Consider the following 27662-nt stretch of genomic DNA (forward strand, 5'->3'; position numbering starts at 1 on the left):
AGCAGAACTGGTTAGGAAGGGTTAAACAGGTACACAAGGTAAGGTTAGGCAAGGTAAGGTAAGGAAGTCTCATGCCTGTGCTATCTTTAAGGTAAAAAACCACTCACCGTGAATTTCCACAAGATAATAATGAACAGACAGGTAAACAGACAGGTAACAATAAGAAAAAGAAAAAAACGTGAGAATTTGGACAAAAAAAGGTAATTGTGACTCTCTCTCTCTCTCTCTCTCTCTCTCTCTCTCTCTCTCTCTCTCCTCTTCTCTCTCTCTCTCTCTCTCTCCTCTCTCTCTCTCTCTCTTCTCCTCTCTCTCTCGCTCTCTCTCTCTCAGGCAGTTATAAGCAAGGATGTTACCAAGATTACCTTATAAGATAGCGGCGTTAGTGATGCGATGTCTGTTAGCTTAGTGTTAGTTTCTGCAAGGCCAATCCACACCTAGAAGAAAGGCAGACAGTTAGTCGAGGAGGCAGCAGAACACCTTGAGGGGAAAGTTCTCTTGAGGTTGTAAGGAGTAACAGTAGTGGTAGCTGTGTGAGGGTGGAGTGGTTACGTGTTATTCAAGGTGATGTGAGTGTGTAGAGATTGCGTGTGGTGAGGCAGGATTGTCTGTGATGACTGCGTGTGTGGTAAGAGAGGAATTCGTGTGTGTGTGTGTGTGTGTGTGTGTGTGTGTGTGTGTGTGTGTGTGTGTGTGTGTGTGTGTGTGTGTGTGTGTGTGTGTGTGTGTGTGTGTGTGTGTGTGTGTGTGATAGCTGTAAGTAAGGAGAAGCAATGAGCACAAGGCAACATCTGAGACTCAAAACACATTAACAGCCTCAAAACAAGAAGAGGGGAGAAAAAAAAAGCATATAACAAGAAACACAGAGGCACTGAAGATCGTATATACGTACAAAAATCACCTCAATAACAAACCTAACTTCAAACCAACACAACAAACCTGTTATACACCTGACTGTGAAGTGTCAATACACCCTCAAAGGCACACGGCCACACACCTGTCCTTCCCCGCACCACACCTGCACTGGGTCAACATAAGGGAGGCAGGGACACATAGAGGGCGAGGATGAGCATCAAGGGAGCGTGTTGACTCTCCATCACAAGGAAACAATGGCGGTGTACGCAAGGGGGAGGAAGGCAGCAAGTACCTCTATCAGGTGTATCCGCCGCACCGCACGCTGCCACTTGCCCTGGTAATGGCTGCCTATTATTAGTGTGCCTTGAGGGCGGTATTAGGTGGTATCAGATGGTATTACAGACGCACAGGTACTCTCCATGCCAGGTGCGATTCAATAGTACGTTTCAAGGACAGCACCTGGATAATGAGGTAATTCCAGGTGAGGTGACACATTTTTGCAGGTGGAAGTGTAATAATGAAGCTTATTTTTTGTGTGTACAGTTGCCGTAAGAAGTGATGGCATTGAGTCCAAGGAATTTGAGTCCAAGATGAATTAATATACAAAAACAATACAAGTTATATAATTTCTCCTTACTGACCTTATTCTTCGTTAGTTTCTCTCCTAAATCATTTTCTCTTTCTGAAGGCCAAGTATAAACAAATTGGTTACTTCATACTTGGAGCTCCGCAAAGGCCAAGAACTGGGGATGTGATAGATTGAGATTACCGCCGGATACTGCATCTTTTTTCCATCTCAGTTTACTCTGAAACATTTTACACAGTATGACATCACTCCTCCGGGCAGCTATACATGGTGCGTCAGCCGTGAAATACGTACATACATACACACTTATATACAAAGAGAGGTCTGTTGGTCTATAATAGAGCGTTATATCTTACGTGTGGTTTGTAGTTATCTCTAACAAATTACACTTAATTGCTTCGTACCCAAATGAAAAAAAAAAGAAGATAAAATTTAAAGCAGTAATAAAACACACTCGTAAGTTACATAAGGTCCTATTTTGTTAACCATCACACGCACACACGCACACACACACGTGCACACAAAACAAACACAAGCATACAAAAGAGGCGGCACATACATTTAAAAGCCACACAAGAAACAAAAGAGGCTCCCCACCACGACAGTATTTACTAGGGACTCCTTTCACTGGCAGCATCCACACACACACACACACACACACACACACACACACTGGTATCCCCTTAAAAGCAACACAGAAAACACACACACAAAAAAAAAAAAACGAGAAAAAAAAAACACGCACAATTACCAAACTTCACAAACACTCCCTAACAAACTCACAGCAAAACGAGGACGAGTCTCATAAAACAGACACAAGAAGCCAAGAATGCCTGGGTGAATCAAGACTCTTATGCAAACTCTTTAATACCGAAGAGGGAAATGCTAATAAAGTTTAATGAATGTAAAAGATAAGAACTGGTTGAGCGAGGGAAGGAGGGAGTGGAAAAAAAAAATGTTGAATAACTTGACTGTGAATTTCTTACTGACAAGATCCGCGCCTCAGTAAAAGCCAAGAGGTTAGATAAATATATAAATTGAGGAGAGAGGGAGGCGGTGTTCAGGAGCTGCAGTGTCTGTTGCCGCTATTCTTGTTCTTATGCGGTACATTCCTAAGGTCTCGTAAATCGTAGAGGCAATCCACTACCTTCCTTATACAGACAATAATACTTGCTGTGGTATTAGGCAGGCAATGCAGGTGCGCTCTCTCTCCTCCACACACGCAGAAATGGAGAAAATGTAGTCCAGCGTTAACTATTCATATCGCCAACAGGTAATGCAAAGTTACTGGAAAGGTTTAGTGTTACGCCTCTTATTCCTTCATACCAGCGCAATAATAATTAATAAACTGCAAATTTCCTGGTGTATTACTCGATATCATTATGTTTCTACACTTTGTCAGTTTCCAAAAAGTTTCACCTGTGCCCCCTAAACCTGTCACCTGGATAGCCCCCTTACTGGCACCTTACGTGACGCACCTGCCCTACTTCTGCGCAGGTAGCCGTAGAGGCAGCCACTCATGCGGTATACAGTCACGCTGATCCTCCTCCTCTGGGTGCCCGAGCGCTCCATCTCGCCGCCCTGTCGCTGCTGCCTTCCTCACTCAGGTTACCGGCTCCTCACAACACGAGTCACTCAAATATTAATTGTAGACAGCAAAGTTATCCAATACGATTCGTCACTCTCAAATATGACTTTCAGCAAGGGAAAATTAACACTGTATCACTGTTTACGTAATGATGAAACGCCTCGGTCTTGTGTTGTCATTCTATTCCACTCAGGAATGAACCAACTCAGCCTGGAATGAACAAACTCCAGCTGGTGTACCGCGCGGCTTGGCGGGGGGAAGGACCTAGGGACGGACGGGGGTGTGGTCCGGCAGGCAAATATTTACACGCCCTCTCGCTGCAGTCCGCGGGTGGAGGGGAAGGGGAGGAGGGGGAAATGCCACACTCTTTTCCATCACTTAAGGTAAACACAGTCCTTTCCCTTAGTCGTCCATTACGCTTCCCAAACACGTGCTTGGTGGTACGGCGGAACGGATGCGAGACACACGTGCCACTAGCATCGGCAGGCAACACTCCAGGCCGCGGGGTGACGGGCAGGCACAGGTCAGCTGTGGAGGTGCAGGGGCGTGTGGCGGGCGCGGCGCACTACTGACACACTCCAGGATGGTGACGCTCACCTCATGGCCGCCCACGCTGCCCCAGGTGGCCTCGATACCCTGGACACCACTTGTTCCCTTAATGAAAAGTACCGGAAACGGAAAGCAAACTTGTGTGCCTGCCTGAGGCCGTGGTGTGTTTACCCAATCATGGCTTCGCTTTCACCCCTTGGTAAGCCACCACCCCGCCAGGCAAGGCTGGCCCCCACGCGAGGCGACCGTGGTGGCCTGTCTCCAAAAGGATTCCAGAGCAAAACTTGCCCCGCGTGGCCACGGAGCAGCGGCAGCCTGATCAACCTGTGAAAGAATGGCAGGTGCGTACGTCATAGCCGGCAGGGCGGCAAGCGGCACCTGGAGTGGCGAGTAACAACACCTCGGGCGTGTTTGAGGAGAGAGGCCCTAGGTAACGCCTTATTGGGATCTGCCCCAGGCTCCGCTCTACCAAGTCTTTTTTTTTTCCCCCTTACCCGGCAAGCGAGGCTGACAGGGAGGCTCGGTCACCACCACCAGTGCCGGCTGCTGCTGACGGCCAGCGAGGACTTTCATGGAGTTATTCATCATCTTACTCAGAATATTCATGTGCTACTGAGTGTGCTTTGGGCGAGGCAGAGAGAGAGAGGAGCAGTGATCACCTGTCCCTCCTCCTCCTTCCCCCGCCTGCCCTCTCCTCTCTCCTCTCACCCACTCTCGTGCCCGTTATGGCCACAAGCTCGGCACGAGAAAGTTCAAACATGTATTTTTTAAACATATATTTTTATTTCCTCAATTTCTAACATTTCGCAAACCTGGGGACTTTCCTTCCAACGGTCTTACTGCATGACAACTTTCCCGAGTTACCTGTCAGCACGCAACCTAATTAAGACTTCACCCAGGCACGCTTTCTTAACACCTGACAAAAACTTTCCGCAGCAACGCATAACACTGTCTTATTTGTTATGCTAAACTTACACAGAAATAAAAACACCGGTATCTAAATGCAAACCACCACCACCACCACCACCACCACCTGAGGCTGTCCTTGCTTGGCCAATGAGATGATGAAGAAAATGAAGACGATGATGAAGGTGATTTAAAACTCGTCTTTACTCTCATCAGTGTTTTCTTTGCCTCATTTCGCTTCACGACTGCCGCTTAATTCGAAGGAGACTTGTGACTTTGAAACGTCACGGCAAAAAATTAAAGTTTCTCTAGGGAAGGAGATTCACAAGAGTTATTCTGGAACTACTTGAATTAGACACAATGATGTAATGGCACACAATATGAAGGCCGGTGTCACAAAGGAGAGGGAAAGCGAGAGAAAAGTTCCGGCGCCTCTATATAACCTGTTTCTCTCTCTCTCTCTCTCTCTCTCTCTCCATAAGTTTTAATGTAATTTAATATTTACTTCACGACACTTCATGGCATAATTATCTCTCTCTCTCTCTCTCTCTCTCTCTCTCTCTCTCTCTCTCTCTCTCTCTCTCTCAAGGATACACCAACTCTGGTATATTATTGTTTACGCTTCCATTGTAGCAGCCAAACAGAAAACGTGGGGCGGGGATGGCCACAGAGCACGTCCCTCTCCTCAATGGGAGACTGAATTAATCATGTCTGTCTGTTCATTTCTATCTACATGTAAGCTGGAATGCATAATACATCATGTCTGAATTGTTGGCCAGGATGTGAAAATTAATAAATACTGTCTCATATTCATATTAAGTGAGGAGCTGTGTGTGTGTGTGTGTGTGTGTGTGTGTGTGTGTGTGTGTGTGTGTGTGTGTGTGTGTGTGTGTGTGTGTGTGTGTGTGTGTGTGTGTGTGTGTGTGTGTGTGTGTGTACTGATCGAATACAATTATAACTAATCTATTTTTGAGACCCTTTCACCAGTCAGCTTTACAATCCTTACCCCTTTCATTCCCTAAGCCCTACACCACCTCACCTCACTCACCCTGCACACCGCCCTGCTAGGCACAATCAAGCCAAGCTAAACTAAGCCACACTCTCTTTTATAAACAACAGACGTCCTTGCATCAAGAGGTTATATAAATTATCAAAACATATCATCATTATAATTATATTTAGTCTATGTATTAAAGAAATAAAGATAATAAACATACGCTGAGTGGATAAGACGTGTTTAGCTAACGATTTTTGTGCCTGATTAACCAAACACATTATCACTAGTGAGATATAAATTGTGTTGTTAACGATTCTAGCACAAAACTTTCTATCTCCCTTTTTTTCGTTTTCTTTTCACCCTTCCCTTCCTACTCCCCACCCTTTCTACCTCCCTTTTTTTTTATTTCCTCATCGCCCTTCCCTTCCTATTCCTCACACGTGCAATACCTTTCCTCAACCCCCCATCCCTATCTCGAATCTCCCCTCTCCCCAGCCACAGAGAGCCAGTCTCCTGCCCACCCTCCTTATCTGCTCCCCTCCCCCGCCCTTTAAAGCCTGCTAGTCTTACCAACCTAACTTTAAGTACTCGACGACCCCACTTTGTTGTGGCTGCCGCGTCTCAGTGAGGTTCGGTTTGGTACATTCACGCTAACACACACACACACACACACACACACACGTTTGTTTTAAGCTACTAGTATTTCTTTTTTTAAAGCGGTGCTCTCTCTCTCTCTCTCTCTCTCTCTCTCTCTCTCTCTCTCTCTCTCTCTCTCCACTTGTGATTTATCTCTGAATTTATCTTAATCATCAACGCTTCCATTCAGGCAAAAATGTGACTTATACACAAAAACATAACTAAATTAATAAATAAATAATGTACGACTGAACTCGGCCAAAACCAAACAAAATATCAACTTAAAAATCAACATAAGCTTAACATGACTACTCAGGTTACATCCTTTATTATGCAAAACATCACGAACGCGCAACTAATCCTGGTTTTGCTTTTTAGGCATTAGTTAATAATAATAATGCAAATTCATAGTAAAAACCACTTCTTGACGAGTAGGTGGGCGGCGGCTTACAAAGGGCTGACAACTCCCATTCTCAGACAACACCCTTTCATGTCCCACAAATGTCCCACACACAACACAAAGGCCTCACTTATATATCACAGACACTTTGTAGTACTTGCCTTCATGTGGACACTTTACACACTCGCGAGACACTTACCAAGCAGTTCCTTTGTGACGAGGGAAGTAAACAAGTCCTGTCTTTTATTAAACTGTGTATTTGGTGATTTCTATATTAATATTATACAGTAAATGTACAGGCATATCACATATAAGGACATATACATATACACATACATACACACACGCATACAGACGATATTTGGCACTAAGTCAAACAAGTTACTCTGAGGGAAGGTTATGGGCATTACCAGTGACACCTGTCCAATGAGTCAGTCACCTGTGCTGCCAATCACGTGAGTTACCTGTCCTACCTGTCACGTGAGTCACCTGTGTCATCTGAGCCGCGGTTCCTGGCAATCAAACACTCTCACTCTCTCTCTCTCTCTCTCTCTCTCTCTCTCTCTCTCTCTCTCTCTCTCTCTCTCTCTCACACACACACACACACACACACACACACACATACACAACAGCGTCATACCATGATTTGTAAACGCTGTGGCAAGAAATATAAGTGAACAGGTGGGCAGGTGTGTGTTAATTACATCTCCCGTGCGTACCTGTGGTGAGGTGTGGTGAGCAACAGGTGAACGGGAAGAAAGAGGAAGGAGGTGTTGGTTACTTATGAAGGCTTAAAAGCAAAGTGAATAAGTAATTGTAAAGTACCGGTTAAGTATACTTGTTTAGAATGCATGTATTTGACCTGAGTTTGGCGCCACATAACAGCAGAGTGACCTTTCTCAGATGCTCAACATTCTTAATTTTATTTTTCTTCAATAGTCCCTTATGCCCTCGCAATAAAGAAAACGGACATACATCAGCTAGAGTAACTTAAGTATGGGAGAAATTGCGAAGTTTTGTGAAGATTAGTAGTTTTAAATCACGTATTACATTTGATTTTAGTCTACAGCAAAAACAGATGCATATTTTATCCTTAATTTATAGCAATGAGAAATAACCCACTTTTCTCCATAATTATTTAAGCGCATCTAGAGCAAGAGGATAAATTTAATGGCATTTTAGTCAGTAACTGATGCGTTTGGGCCAAGTGTTATGAGTGCGTAATATAAAACACTTAATGATATGTTAAGCGAATGATATGTGTGTTTATGACGCTATTCAGAGGGCTAGATTATTAGAGTTGTGTGTGTGTGTGTGTGTGTGTGTGTGTGTGTGTGTGTGTGTGTGTGTGTGTGTGTGTGACGCCTCATGCCCCCCGCTCGGCCTGACACCCAACACTCACTCAGCTCGTGACTCGGCGTGGCAGGAGCAACACACAAGCTTTTAGTGTCGCCGCTGCACAAAGGGACACAAGTGGGCGGTGGTGACAAGCACAGTACCTCCAGTTAAGTAATCCTGAGAGCGATCTACCCGGTCGTAACTAAACCTTTGGCAGCGATGGCTATTCTTTCGTAAATTCGTCTGCAAAATTGGTTCATTCTAACTATTCTCTACAGCTACTACGACGTCCTTGGCTGCTACACACTGACAGCGGCGCCTGAGGGAAGATGGCAGGATATGACACAGAACGAAGCACTTTATATACTACCTATCACAACTTAGTACTAGATCTGATGCAAAGTCAATCGCAGCGAACTATCTTCATTACGAGCTAAAGTTTGCCAATCTTGACGGAATATTAATGAGTCTGTGATGATGCCTCACATTTGGCGCTCCCACAGGACGCAGGTTCTCTTAACACACCTCCAGCAGCAGGAACACTACAGGATTCGATAAAAAGCAGTCATAAATGGTCAGTGAGTCGTTACCCGGACAGACAAGTGTGGGAGTGCGTGCGTAGTGCGTATACAGATTACAGACTTTGAAGTGATACCCGCAAGAATAAAATGTAGGTGTAGACTGCAGACTATGAACTGTTTTTGTGAATGTGGTAGTGACGACTGCTCTAAATTATAATACTGAGCGACAAATGGAATCTAACGTAAATTTAGTGACTTTCCTTGCGTCACAATCTCACGCTGAGTATTATACGCAGCATTTCGTGACACTTCTGGTTGGACAAGATTATCTGACGGATCAAAGACACGCGTTGAACAAAATTTCAAGTCACTCACAAATATATGTTGTGACGACCTATTCTTGCGTACCTAACTTGGCAGACTCATTCGCGCATCAGCACAGTATGGCGAGGAGTGGGAGAACCCGCTGTCAACGATGAAGGCGGAGGAAGCAGTATTGTGTCAAGGCCCAGGACGGCACAGTGACGCAGAGGCGGAGGGACGAAGGGAGGCCACTCTGACTACCCTCTCCTAACACAGACGTATATAAAAGTGAGCGTTGAATATCATGAAGCATATAATGGAAAGTATATGATGAGGTTATTAATATTTACCATGGTATTAATATGTGAAGTGTCGATCAATAACACTGAGTTTAGTGGCGCTTGAGACGAGGACGAGACTGAGACAAGCAAACCCACTACTGAGCTGAACCTTGGCACTCATGAGAGGATACTGGGGAGCCACGAGAGCACTGAGGCACCGCAGCATGTAACTACCAGAAGGGATGAGGGATAGCAGCGTGTCACGGAACACCTGGCACACCTGCACGGCTTAAATGGGTCATTGGGGCCTCTCAGGGGAGCCCATTACAGGTGAGGGTCACCGTCACCTGAGTCTTATGGGCGGCGAATCACATGTCGGGATCTCGGTGGGCGGTGAGAAGAGAGGTGGAGGAAGGCAGGTGGAGGACGGCGGGTGGAGGGCGTGGGTGTGGAAGCACTGAGGTGGGAAGGGCAGGGATGCAGGTGGAGGACATCGGTGTGGAAGCACTGGGGGGTGGGAAGGATAGAAGATAAGAGGGCTTCAAAGAATATATATTTAGTTTCTAAAGTTTACTAGAGGAAAGAGAAAAAGGTGAACATGTGGAGGCAACCGCGAAGGAAAGAATAGATAAATGAACAATTAAGAGCATGTGCCGTGGAGGAAGGTGTGATTATAGGGTGCCAAGGCAGGCTGTAATAGTGCCGCTATATCCTGAACGCATGTGTGTGGCGTCAAGGACTTAAGCAACCTGGTAATCTACTCATGTGTTACTGTATGTTATAGTCATAACATGAGGATATACATCTTAAGAGCTCATAATACTGATGTACTGACCATGACGTCTCCAGCACTAGAAGCCGAGGGGATGACTTAGCTAAGGTCTCGCGATTAAATGAAACTCATTCACACAATGTTACTCTTTCTCATCTGCTCACTCCATCTTTCTTTCTAACTTTCCATGAACAAATACAATCTTGGAGGGAATATTTCTTCATGTACATAATATTTATAAATTTGTCTTGAGAAGTTTAGTCATTTAATTAAACACACATAAAATTTAGTCACTCGGCATCAACATTACCAAAAATAAAAAAGACTGATTGTGAGCCGTGGCCGCCCAGGTGCAGGTGTCCTAAATGGCTGAGTGACCTCCTGGCGCGGCCCGTGGCGTATGTCCCGCCACGCCCTCCTCGCTCGCCACCACCAGCAGCTGGCACAGCGTCTCAGTAAACACGGCAGTGAATGTATTGTTACGCAAAAGGCAGGTCTAAGCTTGCCTCGTCTTGACTAGCCTGCAGGACGGCTGTGTCTGAGCCACGTGGTGGGAGCGGCGAGGCGTCCTGTCATACCTTAAAACTTGAGAAAAAAAATGAATAAAATAAATGAAAAAAAAAAGCAAAACAAATCAGGCAGAAATGGTAATGGCTGCTTCGATGAATTCCACTGGTAGAAAATAAAATATTAGAGGCATGCTCTGAAGGCAGGCCTCGCCTCGCCTCCCTCGACAAGAATACAGTGAGAATAGAATACACATGTAAATGTTTATGGAAGGTGGCGAAGCCTGCCTCGCGAGGCTGCCGATGAGGACTATGAAGCGCACGAGGAAGAAGCTGAGTGAAGGGCAGACAGGCGGGTGAGTCACGCTGGGCGTCATCTAGCGAAGGTGATGATAACAGAGGCCATGGCCAGTAGCAGGCCAAAGGCAGCTATCACGTCCACGCCCGCCAGTTGGGTCACACATGCAAGCAGATAACACGCGGCCACCAGGGACTGGAAGCAGGTGTTATCCTGCCCGTTAGCAGCAAACTCACCCCCCTCACCTGGAACACAGGACCGCGGCCCTATGGCGCCCACCGGTCCGCTACCCTGGGCAAGCCCTGTGGAGTCAGCAGGCGGGCGCAGGGCTGGCGGCAGGGACCCCGCCCTCACCACACCGTCACATGTCTCACCCTCGGAATCGCTTGCTTTGTTGTCCTGCTGCTGCAGGGGCACACTAGCTCCCCGCAACCTTTGCACAGCCTGAACCCCCTGCCTCACTTCGCCAGCACACGAGGGTGAAGGCTGTTCGGACGGGCGTGAGGTGCTGGAAGCCCCGCGTAGGGTCGGGGAGGGCGGGAGGGAGGAAAGGCGCACAGGCGGCGGGGGAGCCTTGGCAGAGGACGAAAGCTTGGCGGCAGGGGTGTGTGCGACGCTCGCCGGCGAGCTCTCACATTCAACATTCTCACAAGCAGCGAGAGCACAAGCGTCATTAGAGGAAAGAGGCTGAGAGGCAGCCTGAGTTTCGCATGCAATGGATATATTTTGATTTGAGCTCGTTTGTTGCTTTGAGAGAGGCTGACCCATGTCTGGCGTGACAGTGGAGCAAGAGGAAGGAGAGAAAACTTCAGTTAGGGCGTCACCACCTTGTACAGACAAGGCGAGGGAAGCAGAGACACCGCTCGGAAGGGTACCTTCACGCTCCGAGCCGCACTCCACCTCACCATCAGTGGACACCTCTGCTTCATTGATAAGTGGTTTGGTTGAAGTCTTATCCAGCAGAGGCGTAGTGTCAACTGTCCTTGGTGAGGTGGGCACAGAGCGGGAGCGCCGGGCTCTACCATGCACCTGCTGTGACACGACTACCATGGACTCTACTCTATCAGTACACGTGGAAGCCTTAGCGGGGACGGCCTGAGGCGTGGCGGACTGAGAAGGAGCCCTCGAGCCCACTGTACTGCCACTGGCGTCATTGCTCACCAGGTTAAGACTCGGAAGAGAGAGAACGTTAGTAGAAGAGATGGAAGAGTCGCTGTGGGAAGGAAGACTCTCCCGCACTGGCAAGTCTACAGCACTACGCCTACGACAACAAACCTCTTTACCTTCACTGTTATAAGACTCCAGCGCCATGGACAACCTGATGGCCTTCTCAATATTGGCTTTGGCACTGTTGTATTCATAATCTACACTATTTTTTCGAGAGGGTTCCGACGCGACAGTTTGGGGCTCAGGCACGTTTTCAAGGGCGGGTTCAGATATTTTCAGTTCTTTCATTTCAAAGTTTATGGGCGGAATGTTACCTAGACTCTTGGAGGATGTGTCAGATGAGTCAGACAGGTCATCATTCGCATCAATTTTGGAGAGTGTGGAGATGAGTGCGTCCAACTTGGCAATGTCCACTTGGTCTTGCTGCTGTAGCTTTTGTTGTTGTTGTTGTTGTTGTTGTTGTTGTTGTTGTTGTTGATGATGTTGTTGTGGTTGCTGCTGCTGCTGCTGCTGTTGCTGCTGCTGCTGCTGCTGCTGCTGCTTTTTCTCCTGCTGTTGTTGCTGTTCCTGTTCCTGTTCTTGTGTACAGTCCTTCTGCTCTGTCTCTTTGTTGGTTAAGTAGAAAGGCTTAGGTTTGCTGTTGAAGATGGAATCCAGTGGCTTGTAAGGCTTGCTGTCCAGGATGACGGGTGATGCTGGGGCACTGTGGACGGTATGCACTTTGACCAGGCGAGGCACAGTGATGGTTGCCAGAGTGACTGCAGTTGGAGTGGCCAAAGAGGAGGCGGTGATGTGATGCAGCTGTCCGCCAAGCAGCTCCTCAGGGCCTCCTGGTGGTGCCCGAGCCTCACGGATGATGGCCCGACGAATGTCTGGCTGAGAGACTGCTCGTGCAGAAGACAGCTCCGTCAGGGTCTCGGTGCTCGTGCTGAGGTTGTTGCTGCTCACATCCCATTTGGGGTCTAACAGGTGGGCCCTTTCAAGCCAACTTGGGTTATGTCGTGAACTGATCGAGTGACCTGTGACCTCAGTGTCTGTCATGCTGTCCTTTTGGTTGCCAACACGCCGTGTCTCCAGGTGATACTTCACTTGGCGGGGAGTGTAATGCTTCAGCCCACGGTCAGGGTCACCACGCAAGGACTGTGCCCTATCAGCTGAGGAGGAGCGCACTGTCCTGCGCCGAGGAGAGCCTGCTCGGGCCTCACATAACAACTCATCTAGCTCGGAGGTATTGACTTCTTTAGTGCCCTTATCCTTCCTTAGATTCCTGAAGGCCAGGTCATCCATGGCGGTGTCTGGTTGTTTCCTGGCGATCATCTTGGGCCGGTAGTTCTCTTTTGGTGTCACGTGAAGGTAATCACTAGGGGAAGCTTGAGTGGTGGGTCCCAGAGGAATGCCGAATGGAGGCTGTGGGTCAATGATTTTTATGGAGTTTGCCTGTTTGATGTTCCTGTAAGACACATCATCGTACACCACGTCTGGTTCCCCAATCATCATTGGGTCTTTAGGCATGTCTTTGTCAAGATCTGTGGGGGTTACATGGGCAGGAGACACAAGGAGGTAGCTGCCAGTCATCTGCAGCGCCTTCTGAACGTCCGGCTGATTGCGAGTACTCTGCTGACATCTACGGAAGTGCATATCGTCACTCTTGGCGTCAGGAACACCTGATCTTCTCCCTGACAATGAGTGTATCCGTTCATTGTCATGGAGAGAGGAGTCCCCATCACTCAAGAGGTCCTTCTTGTCATTATGTGAAGTGTCCCTCAGTGTTTGGTGCTGCACAGGCAGATCACGTCGCTCTGCTCCATCCAGCAGGTCCTCACTGTCCAATCTGAGGCTGGCATAGATTTCTTCCAACTCTTTCAATGCCTCCTCGAAGTTGCTAGATTTACTGTTCTCCAACTTCTCCTTTTCCTTTTGGAACATGTCTTCAAACTCCTTCGGCGTTAGGTTCTTTTCTGTCTTTGAGTCCAGTTTGTGCTTTATCATTTCTTTAAACTTATTTCGCTTCGTTGCCTCACTCACTGGGGTTGCTGGCTGCCAGTTGCTTCGTACAGGAGGTTGTGGACGGGCTTTTGGAGTACCTGGTGGTGTCTCCTTTTCCCCAGACTCTGCTTTCTCAAGCACCATGGAAAGAGGCCTGTTCTGAGCCTGCTTCTTTTTGTCCCGTGCAAGGCTGCCTTGACTGGAATCAGAATCTGGGCCTCGTGGCACTGGGCTGGACACATCACTCTGGCCAGAGAGTGAGCTGAAAGATTCGGCCTGCTTGAGGGTGATAGGTTCTGGACGGGTCTTTTTGGCCTCAATTTTACCATAAATACCTTCACCTTGCTGTTGCTGCCTCCCGGGAGAAGAGGCTACCCCGTTCTCTAGCTTGGGACTGTTGGAAGGGGAGGAGTCGCTTATCACTGCCGGTGCTGTGCTTGGCAACACGGAGATCTTGTTTTTAATTTCTTGTTCCTTTTGCCTCCATGCTGTGTTGGCCTGTTGTAACTTGATGCTGTTGTCACTCATGTAGGAGGAATAGTCAGAGGATGGAGAGGCTGGAACACTGCTGATTGGCACGGTTTTGTTATGTTGAGGAGACTGGTCTGTGTAATACTGCACCTGCTGGGACGGCTGTTGTTGCTGTTGTGGTCGGTAATAATGGTTCTGTGGTCTTGGGGGTTGATCAGTGTAGGAGTAATGGGAGTTTGGATACCCAGGAGGTACAGGCCTCGATGGTGGGATTGGATAGCCACTTTTAGCTTCCATCTGCTGTTGCTGTGAAAGTTCTAGCTCAGAATAAGAGCGACGAGTGGGTATTAGCATTGGTTGAGGTCCAGGAGGTTGTGGGTTGGAGCGTGGTCCCAGATATGCAGGCACAGACCGCACGCTGGGGCTGGGACTCGATCCTTTGGTAAAATTGCTCATGCTGGATTGGCTGGAGGTGGGTCGATGACCCTCCTGGTTCAAACTCTCAAATGAGAACGACATTGGTCTCCCATCACAAGGTGACATTATTCTGCTCCTGTCCCGAGGTGGGGGTGCAGGAGGGGTGAGGCCAGACCTGTTTGTCGTTGATCCACTGCTGGTTGTGGGCACAGTTGGGGGTTGAATAACAAAGGAATTTCTATTGATATTGCTGTCATATGATGCACTCCGATGACCTCTCAAGTTGTTGTGTACAGGAGCATCAAAGTCCTGAAAGCTTCTCCTCGAGGACGTGACAGATGGCACTGGCAATGAGACTGCTACTGAAGGAGTGACGTGATGTGGTTTATTCCTTAGCACCACACCATCCTTTGCATGACCATCAAACTTGGCCTTCATGTGCGGACTTGCTGAGGGACTCACTGATGGCGTTCGTAAAAGGACAGACGATTCATACTCACTTGACTCTTGATACACCAGTTTGGCCGACCAACGTGGTTTGGCCTTAGGTACACTCTGACTCTTCCTCTCCTCATTCAGCTTGTTTCTTTTTGCTTCGAATTCACGTACTCGCTGGATCTCCTCAATTCGAGCCTGCACCGCCTCCCTGTTGCGTCGGTCTTTCTCAGTTTCGTTTCTCAATGTTTCCAGCTCGTAGGATTTGCGCCTCAAAAAGCGTTCAGTCCGCGCTGCTCTTGAACGTCGACTAAGAGAGCCAGTCTTGCTGAGGCTTGATTCGCTACCATACAGTGAATGGGAGGACACAGATGCCTTCTCTTCATCAGAGCTAGTATCGCGAATCCTTTCTCTAAGCCGCTCAACTCGCGCCTTGAGGGCCTCACGTCGCTCCTTCTTGCTAATGGTGTCTGTGCTCGAGCTCCTCGTCCCCATACCGCCTCCTGAGTAATAACCGAGGGAGGCATGGGAGCCACCACCAGTCCATGAACCTAGGCTGAGAGGTAGAGAATCATGCGATGCTGACACACCGAGTCTGTTGAGTTGCCCTGGCTGTGTTGCTAATGTGGGGATACCGAGTGGCTGCGTTTCTTTTCCTAAGCTGCCCGTCCCTACAGGCACGACCCTCACTCTCCGATAGCTTCGTAAATCACTACCATCAGGGAAGTCCCCGTAGGAGCGTGCCAGGCGTTCCTCAGCTGGTGGGATCGATGGGGGAGGAAGGATGGGATCTTTCTTCTCCTTCTTCTTGCTGCGGCGCCGCAAAAAGCTACGGCGTTGTGGGGGCTCCTCATTGTCAGAACTACTGCTATCTGAACTACTGCTCGATGTGCTGCTGGAACCCTTCTTGCGACGCCTGAAGATACCACTCAAAATAGATTTTTTGTTCTTCTTCTCTGGCGAGGAAGGGACGGGCTTGGGCGGAGGTGGTTCCTGTCGGGGAGGAGGCTGGCGACCTTGCAATACTGGTGGTGCTGTCCCCTGCTGCAGTAATTTTGGCTGTCGTTGTGATTTAATCTGCTGCTGAGCATTCTGCCGGTGACTTTCCTGCAGTCTCTGTTGCTGCTGATGCTGGTGCCATAACTGCTGTTGTTGTTGCTGCTGCTGTAATTGTTTTTGACGCAGTTGCTGTTGTAGTTGTTGCTGGTGCTGTTTTTGATACTCCTGTAACTGATTTGCTGGCTGTTGCTGTTTTTGTTTATGGTGGTTTTGTTGACGTGAATTTTGTTGTTGATGGTGCTGTTGTTGCTGTTGTTGTTGTCGTTGTTGCTGAGGAGGTACAGAGGGAACGGCGACGACTCTGGGAGTCCTGGGGCTAGTGGGTCCCCGAGGTGGCGCAGCTGGAGCACCATCGTTGCGAGCTGGAGGTGTAGGACTCTTGCTGGTGTTGAAAGCCTCACGGAAGGATGGCTGGTGGAGGGTGCTCCCCCGGGAATAGTAACCAGGGAGAGAGTTGGCCTTGCGATGGGCGGAGGAGGCTGGGGCGACGCGGGTGTGGGGTCCACCATCCTCCATCACACCCCCGCCCACGCCCTCACGCCCGCCACCGCTGTGCACGCTCTGCAACAAAATACAACCAACATTAATGACATGAATAGGTTACTGCGGACATAAACAAGAATTAAATGTAACACTAACACTCGATTTTAATGACAAATTAATACCAATAACAAAAGTTCGGAAATAAAGGCACTAGTTCATTGCTATAAAGCTTTCCAATCCCGCCATCCCAACCCTTACGAGGCATAACACAGAGACGCAAGTGACACTTAATTTGGAGGTGCTACTCAGACAAAGCGAGCACTGTGACACACGTGGTGCACCTCACACACTATTTCGGGCGCACACACACACACACACACACACACACACACCATGCCCAGGGTAGGACAATAACCTCCATGAAGCACACCGCTTCCTTCCCCCTCACAGACTAATGATATCTATGTTCCCAGTGACAAGAGCAGCAGTGTTCCTTTGTCCCTGTGGGCAGCTGTTAAAATAGTGCACATGCGAATCTATATCAGTCCCAAGAACAAAGATAAAAAACATAATGTTCACAGGGCAAAATTTATGATATTCGTGGAGTGTTTGTGTTTTTTTTTATTTTTTTATTCTAGATCAAAATAAATTTACAGTTCTCTTATCAAATAATCTTTCTGGTTGTATTCATACACATACGAGTACGTGACGATTCCTCGTTCCATCGCACACAGTTACATAAATAACCCGTAAACTGCATTACAACTCTTTTCACTAACTCTTTTTCTATTCCGTTTGTGGATCGGAAACTGCTGGCATTTTCATATCCCTCTATTTTTAGCTTTACCCTTTCATGTCTATAAAAATGTTATCACACAAAATAAATCAGTAAAAAGCAAATACTCCGCATCAAGCTGGATCCTCTTCAGTCAACCCGGAGCTCTGAGGGGAGGGTGAGGGAGGGTAAGGGAGAAGAGGACCGCCGGCAAGTCCCTGCTTGGCGTGGTGAATTGATTGATTGGCGCAAAGTAGTGCTGGGCGAGATAACGAGGAGGTCACGGACATCGAATGAGAAAATAGCATAGTGGTGATTGGGAGAGTGGCCGTGAGGGAGGAGGAGGAGGAGGAGGAGGAGGAGGAGGAGGAGGAGGAGGAGGAGGAGGAGGAGGAGGAGGAGGAGGAGGAGGAGGAGGAGGAGGAGAAGGAAGGGGAGGTGAGAAAGTGAGGCTGGGAGAAGAGGGAGGGTGTAAGGAATGAGGAAATATGGGCGTGAGAGGCTGTGGGCGTGAGAAATGACAGTGTGTAGGTGTGTGAGGGAAGGAGGGTGGATACCACAGGGTGCCCCAGATGAGTGCCACCCTCGCCTGCTCATGCCCGGCTTCATTCCTCATAACTTAACACCTCCACCTCCCTTCGTCCCTCGCACCTCAGATATAGCAGCGTGAAGGGTACGTGCTTGCCAGACCGGAGCACGCACACACACACACACACACACACAGACACACACACAGCACGCCAAGCCCCTCAACCACGACTGCAGTGTATAAGTCAGTACAGTCAGTCAAGAGTCAACAGCTGCATGAGTATAGAAGTCGCAACACGTCAAGGAGAACGAAGTCAGTGTGTCTATATTGCTAATCCTCGAGGCTGTACAGGGTGACTCAGGACGACTGGAATGGCAGTAAGACAAGTTTTAGTGGAGTGTATTCAAGTCAGGAAGGCCTCGAGCGTGTGTACATCAGGCAGTGTATGAATCAGAGGCTACAGGAGTGTGGGTGCGCCAGGCAGATGAATCATAAACACTGCGAAATTAGTGTATATGCATGACAGGTTTTTTTTTATGGGCATGAGTCAAGGACACTATGGTGAACTACGTAAAACAAAAATAAGTAAGTAATAAGGCGCCGAAGATACATTTTATAAGGGCGGCTGAGATATGTATGCATGACAGGAAGTTATGACGTGTAAGGCAAGGAGGCTACAGTGTACGTTAACGACATGGGCAGTAAAACTAATCAGGGACACTAAGGAATTATTGCACTCATGACAGGAACTTACCGGCGTGCGGGTCAAGAATGTGTAGGTACATATAACTGTGCGTAGTTAATCACGGAAGCTTTATAGAAAAATAAATAAATAAAATAAAATACCACCTATGCACCGTAGAGGTCACAGAACCCATTGATCAAGATAAATGTATAAAAAAAAATATATATAAAAAGATTCAGTGCAAAGCTTAATATAGTCAGGTGGTGACGGTCAACCATGGAAACAGTTAGCCGTGTACCTGGAGGCAGTACTAAATACCTGCATTATAGGCGTTCCTCCACACTATTCTTGGGACATGAAACAGACGGCTTTTGCTCCGAGTCATTACCGCTAAATTCCACAAAACAGCGATGATTATTCCTGAGACACCATTAGCTCAACACATGAAAGTAAAAATTCCGTAACGAAGAGAACAACGTCAGCAGGAAAATGTTGATAACTGACACGCAATGAACCTCCAAATCTGCAAGTGGCAATATTGCAGTGCTGACGTAATTAATGGTAATGGAACGTTTATTGGATTATCTGTTTTATTTACATATCTAGAGCAGCCAGATTACAAATGATGTAATGCCCATTATCCTTTTAAAGAGTATAATAGTGTTTCCCAATATACAATAAAAGCAAATAATAATCTTTCTCAATATAATAAAGAGTGAACGTCATCTATCTATATACATGTCCAGCAAAATCTGTCCCTGCATAAAAACCATAACATTTGAAGCTCCCGTGATGATATTTTCAGTAATTTTATGCGCTTCCAGGGAAAAGAAATCACACGAAAGAGAGAGAGAGAAAAAAAAAAGATACGTCATTTTTTTCCGCCACGAGAACGAATTTTCTTTTCCTATATTATTTTCTAGCATATATTTCAAGCCCACGTGTCTAAAACTGGAAAGGGAAACGTTCATTAATTTCCAAAGGCGGCGAGACACATTAAACACACGTCGACATGAATCAGCCGCAGCCTCGCTCCTCGCTGCCTCGGTTCAAAGAGAGACTGGGAGGCAAATCATAATGTCTGGCGGGACTGTGTTATTAACGCCAACACGACACGTGGAGTCAATAACAATAGTAATAATGATAATAATAATGATAATGATAATAATAATAGTGAAGAGTTACCTACCACGTATTCAAATTAACTTGTTGCGTCTATAAAGCTCTGATAATGATAGTAATATGAAAGTAAATGGATTAATGTGTCTGATAGGATAAAGAAAATGAAACGTGATGCATAATAAAAAAAAATATAAAAAATTCACAGCTGGTATTTCAGCCGTAAAATACTAATACTAATACGATAAAAAATACAATAACACATAAATAATACATTAATAAGCACTAATAACTGGCTAATAAAACTGCAACGCGAGTAAATGATGACTGCGAGAGAGAGAGAGAGAGAGAGAGAGAGAGAGAGAGAGAGAGAGAGAGAGAGAGAGAGAGAGAGAGAGAGAGAGAGAGAGAGAGAGAGAGAGAAACATCCTCCTTTTGTGCTGCGTGTGTTAAGGCTTCTCCTGCACGCGGCATTCCTCCTTGGCGCCAGACCAGGACATCCCCTCACCCTCCCTCCTTCCCACACACACACACACACACACACACACACACACACACACACACACACACACACACACACACAAACCCGCAGCACCCACTAATATTCCTCCACCAGCGCTACCTCTCCTCTGGACCGCAACAAACTCCACTAATGCATCACTACTCCACTTGCTGCCGAGATGTCCATGTTTGGGAAGACGATACTGAAGGGAGACAGAGGAAGGCAGATCATCAAGCAGCAACATATTCGTTGGTGCTCAAGAGTGTGTTTGTGGAAAGTTGAACTAATTTAAACTACGAGATGTAGGATTGTAATGTCGTAACGTAAGTTCCTCCCTATTATCAGTTTTAGTGGGTGATGGGAGGGACTGTTGATTTAAAAGGGTTTTGGAGGAGGAGGAGAAGGAGGAGGAGGAGGAGGAGGAGGAGGAGGAATTAACTTCAGTAATTAGTGTCAGCTTAAAGAGAACAAAAATCACGATAAGAACGAAAGCAAGTAAGAAAATTTAATGAAGAAAAAAGAAAAAACTCTTGTCCTGTTTTCTATTGAGAGAAAACGATACACTCCAATGATTTTAAACATTGACTCCCTTTCTCCCGCCACGTTATGTCCCCACCTCTTCACTGCAGGCCTCACCCTCAACCCATCTTTGTCTCTTCATCACGTATAGTCCTTGCCCACCTCTGCATCACCCCACCACAGTCCTCACCCACACCCCAAGTCTCTGTCTATCCACCTCCACGTATATCCTCAGCATCACCTCACCAAAGCCTCCGCGCTCTCAAGGTCTCCCCAGCGGCTCAAACAGGTGGCTGGGTATATCAAGTGAATTAAGATCCAACCCACATACCCGTCCCCTCCGTCACTTGGCGCCCCCTTCCCTCCTTTCCTTCCTCTCTCACTCCCCTCAGCTCTGTGCCAGGTGCGAACGTGTTCTACCTGCTAAGTGTCGGTATATCTTAATAATACTTTCCACCTCTTTCTTTCCCCCCCTTCTTCCTTTCCTCATCTCTCCCCTAGTTCCCTTCCTTTCCTTCTGTCTTCCCCTCCTCCTCCAGTGATGCAGAGGAAAAGCAGACTACAGTGACTCATCCTGTGCCTGGTTCACGATAACACTGATAACGCCCCTGTGCGGCAAAGCGGGGCAAGGACTGAGGTGCTCGTGTAACTTAACACCACCCCGTCAGGGGAAAAATCAAGGAGAAAACAGACTGTCCGCAGTAGTGACGTGTGTGTGTGTGTGTGTGTGTGTGTGTGTGTGCTAGTAACCTTATAACAGCATTTACGCCTCCAGAAATCATCAGACTCCTCGGGACAGGCGTGGTGAAAACCAAGACCAACAACAAGCTGCCCCAACACGCCCCGTCACCCTCACCCTCCCCAACACACTTGACTCAGTATCTCGTCCAAACACCACGTTCGACGCAGCACACAAGACGCTACTCATCTAACCAGGCACCCCTCCTGTAGCTGCCGCCCCCTCCCCCCACTACTGTCCTAACACACTCGGCTCTCTGTAACCACGAAAACAAAAACAAAGTTGCTCTGGTGAGTGTAAACACGGAATGCTTACATCCTCAAAGCGCTGCAGCGAGGCGGAGGACAGGCGGTTGGGCCGCTGCTGCCAGGGGGCGGAAGACGTCCGGAGGGCGGGCAGGGTGGCCGAGCGGTTGGAGGACGCGAGCCACGCCGTGTCACTCATAAGCTTTCTGGCCCCGGTAGGCGACTCCTTCCTGGCGCTGCCCAGCGACGGGCGGCGGCCGCTGTCCTGAGGCTCGTCGGGCTGATCTGACTTGGTGCCTTGGTCAACGACGTCTGGCGCCTCGTGCGGGGCTCGCGATGGATCAGCGGCAGATTTGGCAGACGGGTCATTGGTGAGTGCAGGAGACACTTCTTTCCTGGTCATGGAGGGCGATCCTCCACTGAGGCGCCGCCTCTCTCCCTGAGGAGTGGGCGGTCGTCCAGCAGGGACGACGGGCGGCGCCACCTGACTGACGGAAGACACTGCGGTGGAGGATACTGGAATCCCTAATACTTTTCGACCCGCCCTTGGGGAAATTTCAGGCTTTGACGAATCACTTTTGCCTGCATGTGGCCAGCGGGCCGCGAGGGTCGGCGACACTTGACCCACTTGAACGTCACCCGTGCTCGTGGCCAGCCCAGGCCGCCCTGGCCCTTGGGAGGCCGCTGCCCTGCACCACGAAGTCTTTGTCCCAGGGCTGCCCACAGGTGCAGACTCCGGGTTGAGTTTCTTCAAAAAGTCTGGTAAAGGTTTGGTTTTGAATCTGACAGGAGACCATGACGGAGCCCTGGAGCCCGCGGAGGGGCTGTATGGAGTGGGCGTCACCAAGCTGTGTGTGGAGGAGGGTAGTCCAGGGACCCCAGCATCGGGAGCCTGGGGCCGCAGGACGCTTGAGGTGGACAGAGAGGTGGTTTTGGATGTTGGAGTTAATGTAGATGGAAACCCAAGTAAGTTAGTTTCCTCGCAGGACGCGCTCCGTCCCAGCCACTGCGACGAGGGCTGGTTGTTGATGAGGGTGATGTGCAGGGTGGACACCATTGCCCGCCCGCCCGCCACTCCCTGTGCTGCTCCTCACACCCTCCTGACAACCACTATCTCCTCGGCGTTGAATGTCTACTTAGGATGACATTTTTGCAGACATTCAAGATGTTGAGCGGCCAACACGCCAAAAATTATGTGCAGCACGTAAGAGCAGATCTTTGACGCCCTACTCACGGCTGCGAGTGACCTTCCTTCTGACGGACGGCACGGTGGGGCGGAGCGGAGAGGCCTTGGTCAAGCACACCACGAGTAGCCACAATACTTGCCACTCAGAACATAACAACAGCAGCGCCCGCACCTCGATTCCTCACATAGACTGCACCAGGACACAGACGCCCTAGGGACCAACCCACCCCAACACGTGCCAGACCAGGCGGCGCTGCTCACGGCATGAACCACCACACACAAACACATACCACACCACCACACTATCACTGTTCGTCTCCCGCCAGTCCTCTCGTGCCAAAGCCAATATATTCGACTTCTCGCGACAGTTCGTAATTCCACAGCCACGACGCCCACTTGCTGAAGCCACACTGACCCTCACGTGCCCTCGGGCCGCGCCACCCTCCCTGCGGCAAACACTGAGGCTCCTTGCCCCGCGCGGCGCCCACTCTTGACACTCCCCTTTGACCGACTGCCGGCCTGCCACCCTCAGTCCTCACCACCAGCCTCACTCCGCCCCGCCCCCCGCACACCCTCCCCATCACTATACTATAATTAACACACCTTAAACTCCAGCACACGCCTGTGATCGCGGCCCATTGATTCATGTGATAACCTTGAGAGGCGTGGGGATGAATAGCGCTCGAGATGGATAGACGGATGGTCGGATGGATGAGGAGAAAGGAGGGAATGAGGGAGGGATGAGAAGCTTGGTAGTGCAGACAACCACGTGTGGCACAGACAGGGAAGGGGGAGTAGGGGAGTGTCATGGCGCCAACCTTTGAGCTTAGCCAGGACAGGAACGAAAATGTGAGAGGGGAGAAACAGTAAAGCTTGATGCGGAGAGAAAGGCAAAGGGAAATTAAACACTAATGACAATGTATGGAGACAATGAACACGGGAGAAGAGAGAAAAAAAAGAGAGAAAGATAGCGAAAAGAGAAAGAACGAGAGGGAACAACGAATCACAGTCTGACAAGTACTCACTAAAGAAAACGTGAGGCCACATCCGGGAGAGTCTCTATGGTAGTCCTCCTCCAGGTGGTGCAATCATTCCCCTTCCCCTCCCCCCTCACAGCACCTGCATGAGGGCCTCGAGACCCACGCTCCCCTCACCCTGCCCGCCCTGAATCCTTCCTCGTGGCATCGCACTCACTGCACTCACAGTTGCTAATCTATGTAATCTTTCAATTTTTTTTCTTTTATTTTTTTTTCTTTTTTGTAAACGGAATTGTGAGAGAAAATTTCGTTATTTTCTTTATTTCTTTTCATCTATTTTCATTCTTATCTACAATACTTACCTTTTTTTTTAATTTTATTTAATCTTATTTTTCCCCCGAAGTCGGTCACCATGACGCATAAAAAAGGGTTACATTAGTGACAACCTATAAGAATGACTAATGAATAATAATAAAAAATAAATAAATAAAATAATAATAATAATAATAATAATAATAATAATAATAATAATAATAATAATAATAAGTAGATGCACAATAAATACCAACACTAATAATATAAATGCCAGTGACACATATACTCGTACATACATGCCTACAGTTTAATAATCTCGTAACACACATATGTACCTAATTTACCTCTCACTGACGCACGCGCTAATTATGAACAAGTGAGGCCAAAGACACGACAGGTAAAATAAACGTACATTCACCTGTTTATATTCAAAAGACGTAAAAAACAGGCAGGAAAAAAAAAAAAGATAAAATTGTTAATATCGTTGAAAAGGAAAATACTTGTTTAATCTGACAGGTGAGAAATGTGATGTTAGGGAAGCATGTGAGTGCAAGGTGTGTTGCTAATGAGATTTGTGCTTTTTTTTATTTATATGTTAATGATAGATAAGTTGCAAATGTTTCACTGCTTGTTAATGATGCGGAAGCAACAACACTAATCATTAGGGAGTTTTGAGAGAGCATTACACATATTTATGGGTGGGGATGATTGGTGGAAATGGATAGATATGCTTTATACAGGGGCGGCCATGTGTATGTAGACCTGATGGCTTCTTGCAGCTTCCCTTATTTTCTCATGCTCTTTAATAATGCAAGAATAAATTAATGAGGTATCACTTTCTCTTCAGCATCATCATCATTCTCGCCACTATCACCACTACCATCACCTGACACGAATCTAAACTCACTAATAAAGTAGGAAAACAACAAAAACATATAAACATTTACGAAACCCTTCTTCACCACTATCACTACAACCACCATCGCTGCCACGACTACTACAATCAAAGCGAAGGAACACAACAGAAAGAAAAATAAAAACAAACATAGGAGGAGGAGGAGGAGGAGGAGGAGGAGGAGGAGAAGGAGGAGAAGGAAGGTAGAGGAAGGTAAGAGAATCAACCACTGAGAAAGAAACAGTGCCACAACAGGAAGGAAAGAAGCTAACGTGGCACAACAAGGGAGGAAGAAAGGGTTAAGAAGGAGGGAGAGGGAGGAAGGCGAGTGGATGAATGAATTAAAAAAGCAGAGGGAAGAGAGGGGAGGAGGAGGAGGAGGAGGAGGAGAGGAAGGAGGAGGAGGAGACAGTAACAAGGGAAGTTTAGACACTGTTATGAAGAGGGAAGAGAGGAAGAAGGGGAAGAAGAGAGGGGAGAGAAGGAGACTTGAGTGATCAAGGAGGGAGGCTGAGGAGGAGAAGGGAGAACTGAAGTTTACGGCAGGATGAATGGGGGTTAAAGGGCACGGAAAATGGGAAAGGGGGGAGAAGAGGGGAGAGAAAAGGGGAGGAAGGTGGAGGGATGAGGAGTGACTGCCAACAAAGCTTCCTTGTTACGAGAGAACGAGCTGTGACGCTAAGGAGGGAGGAGGAGGAGGAGGAGGAGGAGGAGGTAAGAAAACTAACTCTCCCTCACCTCTGCTGACCTCTTCCTCCCTCCCTCCTCCTCCTCCTCCTCCTCCTCCTCCTCCTCCAGTCGCGCACCTCAGCACGTCAGCCACGACACCTTCCACGCACGCACGCACGCACACACACACACACACACACACTTACAGATCTACGTGCATATGTATGTGTGTGTGTGTGTGTGTGTGTGTGTGTGTGTGTGTGTGTGTGTGTGTGTGTGTGTGTGTGTGTGTGTGTGTGTTACCCTGACGAAGGGACTGAGGATCTTGTTACACTATATACGAGACCTTAGGCTGCATGGATGGCAAGGGCGGAGTGGGCGGCGTCTACAGGGTGAGAGAGAACCTTACACGTGACCAATGAAACAGAGACCCGAGTACCAGAAACCAATGGAAGGTGAGGAGGTGAGGAGGAGAGGACAGGGTGGATAAGCGCATTACACATTATCTATCCTATCTCCCCCTCTCCCCACAAGTATACCTGCACGTCCAGCTCTCCGCTCCGCCCCTCCCCGTCACTTCCCCTCAGGACATTCCCCGCCAGAGCTCGTTATAGTGTCCTGACAGATGATCTCGTTACAGACCCGCACTCTCCACTCCGCTTGGCTATAATAAGGTCCTCTGAGTCACTTCCATTTCTCAGCCGTATCCTCTCTCTCTCTCTCTCTCTCTCTCTCTCTCTCTCTCTCTCTCTCTCTCTCTCTCTCTCTCTCTCTCTCTCTTAGATACATGTAATTTGCGTTCATAATTCCTCACTCATTTTACATATAATCATAAAGACAACACTAGCAATGTCTATGTTTGTATCTCTCTCTCTCTCTCTCTCTCTCTCTCTCTCTCTCTCTCTCTCTCTCTCTCTCTCTCTCTCTCTCTCTCTCTCTCTCTCTCTCTCTCTCTGTAAAGGAAATGAAACAGAGAAGCACCAAAAAGACTGCCACCTAAATTGCACCAAATGGCATCGAAGGACATAGCAAGATAAGATCGAATTCCTTTCAAATGCTATTGTTACTCTCCCCTCCTCTCCCTCTCCCTCTCCCTGTCCTTCTCCCTCTCTCTCTCTCCCTTCGATCGACAGCCAGCAGTCACCCCGTCTGGCGTTCTTTGCGCTGAGTGCTTCTAAAGTTGCTTTAGACATGGCAGGTGCTGATGCTAGTCCTCCTCTTCCTCCTTCCTCCTCCTCCTCCTCCTCCTCAGGTAATTCTAAACAGATGAACCATCCTTACCGCTCCAACCGCCACCTCCACCACACCACCAGTAAACAAACACACTAGGGAAGGGAAAGGGGAGTCTGGGGAAAGAAGGAGAGAGAGGAGATGAGAGGGAAGGGAAGAGGCGATGAGAAGAGGTGAATCAAGGGTAAGGAAGGAGTAATGGGTGCCTGGTAGGAGGAGGGGAGTGGGGAGGATAAGGTGTGGGAAGATGAGGGAAGAAAGAAGCTGCATTATGAGAGAAGGGATAGGGATGAGGAAGAAATGGGAGATAAAAGGAGGGAGTAGAGTAGAAGCTGCATAAAGAAGAAGAAGAAGAAGAAGAAGAAGAAGAAGAAGAAGAAGAAGAAGAAGAAGAAGAAGAAGAAGAAGAAGAAGAAGAAGAAGAAGAAGAAGAAGAAGAAGAAGAAGAAGAAGAAGAAGAAGATGAAGAAGAAGAAGGAGAAGAAGAAGAAGAAGAAGAAGAAGAAGAAGAAGAAGAAGAAGAAGAAGGAGAAGAAGAAGAAGAAGAAGAAGAAAAATGACGAACACGAAGAAAAAGAACAACAACAACAACAACAACAACAACAACAACAACAACAACAACAACAACAACAACAACAACAACAAGGAGTAAAGATTGCAAAGGATGATGGAGTGGGGAAGAGGAAGAAAGTGGGAAGGTGAAAGCAGGGAGTGAAGGCTGCAGAG

General features: G+C 47.9%; 1 protein-coding gene across 6 annotated transcripts in view; it reads right to left on the reverse strand.

Annotated features, from left to right (window-relative positions):
* The window catches only part of LOC135115030 (serine/arginine repetitive matrix protein 2-like), a 258581-nt gene that overhangs the window by 142553 nt on the left and 88366 nt on the right, over positions 1–27662 (reverse strand). For 3 of the 6 annotated variants that reach the window (XM_064031462.1, XM_064031461.1, XM_064031460.1), the window contains one exon: positions 10779–16629. In XM_064031462.1, the coding sequence (XP_063887532.1) occupies positions 10779–16584 (5806 nt within the window). In that variant the 5' untranslated portion in view covers positions 16585–16629. Of the gene's footprint in view, positions 1–6755; positions 9465–10778; positions 16630–21734; positions 23486–27662 lie in introns of those variants that run through there. The other 3 variants (XM_064031458.1, XM_064031463.1, XM_064031457.1) reach the window with 3 other exon arrangements.

Source organism: Scylla paramamosain, chromosome 28 (assembly GCF_035594125.1).
Source record: "Scylla paramamosain isolate STU-SP2022 chromosome 28, ASM3559412v1, whole genome shotgun sequence".
Lineage (NCBI taxonomy): Eukaryota > Metazoa > Arthropoda > Malacostraca > Decapoda > Portunidae > Scylla > Scylla paramamosain.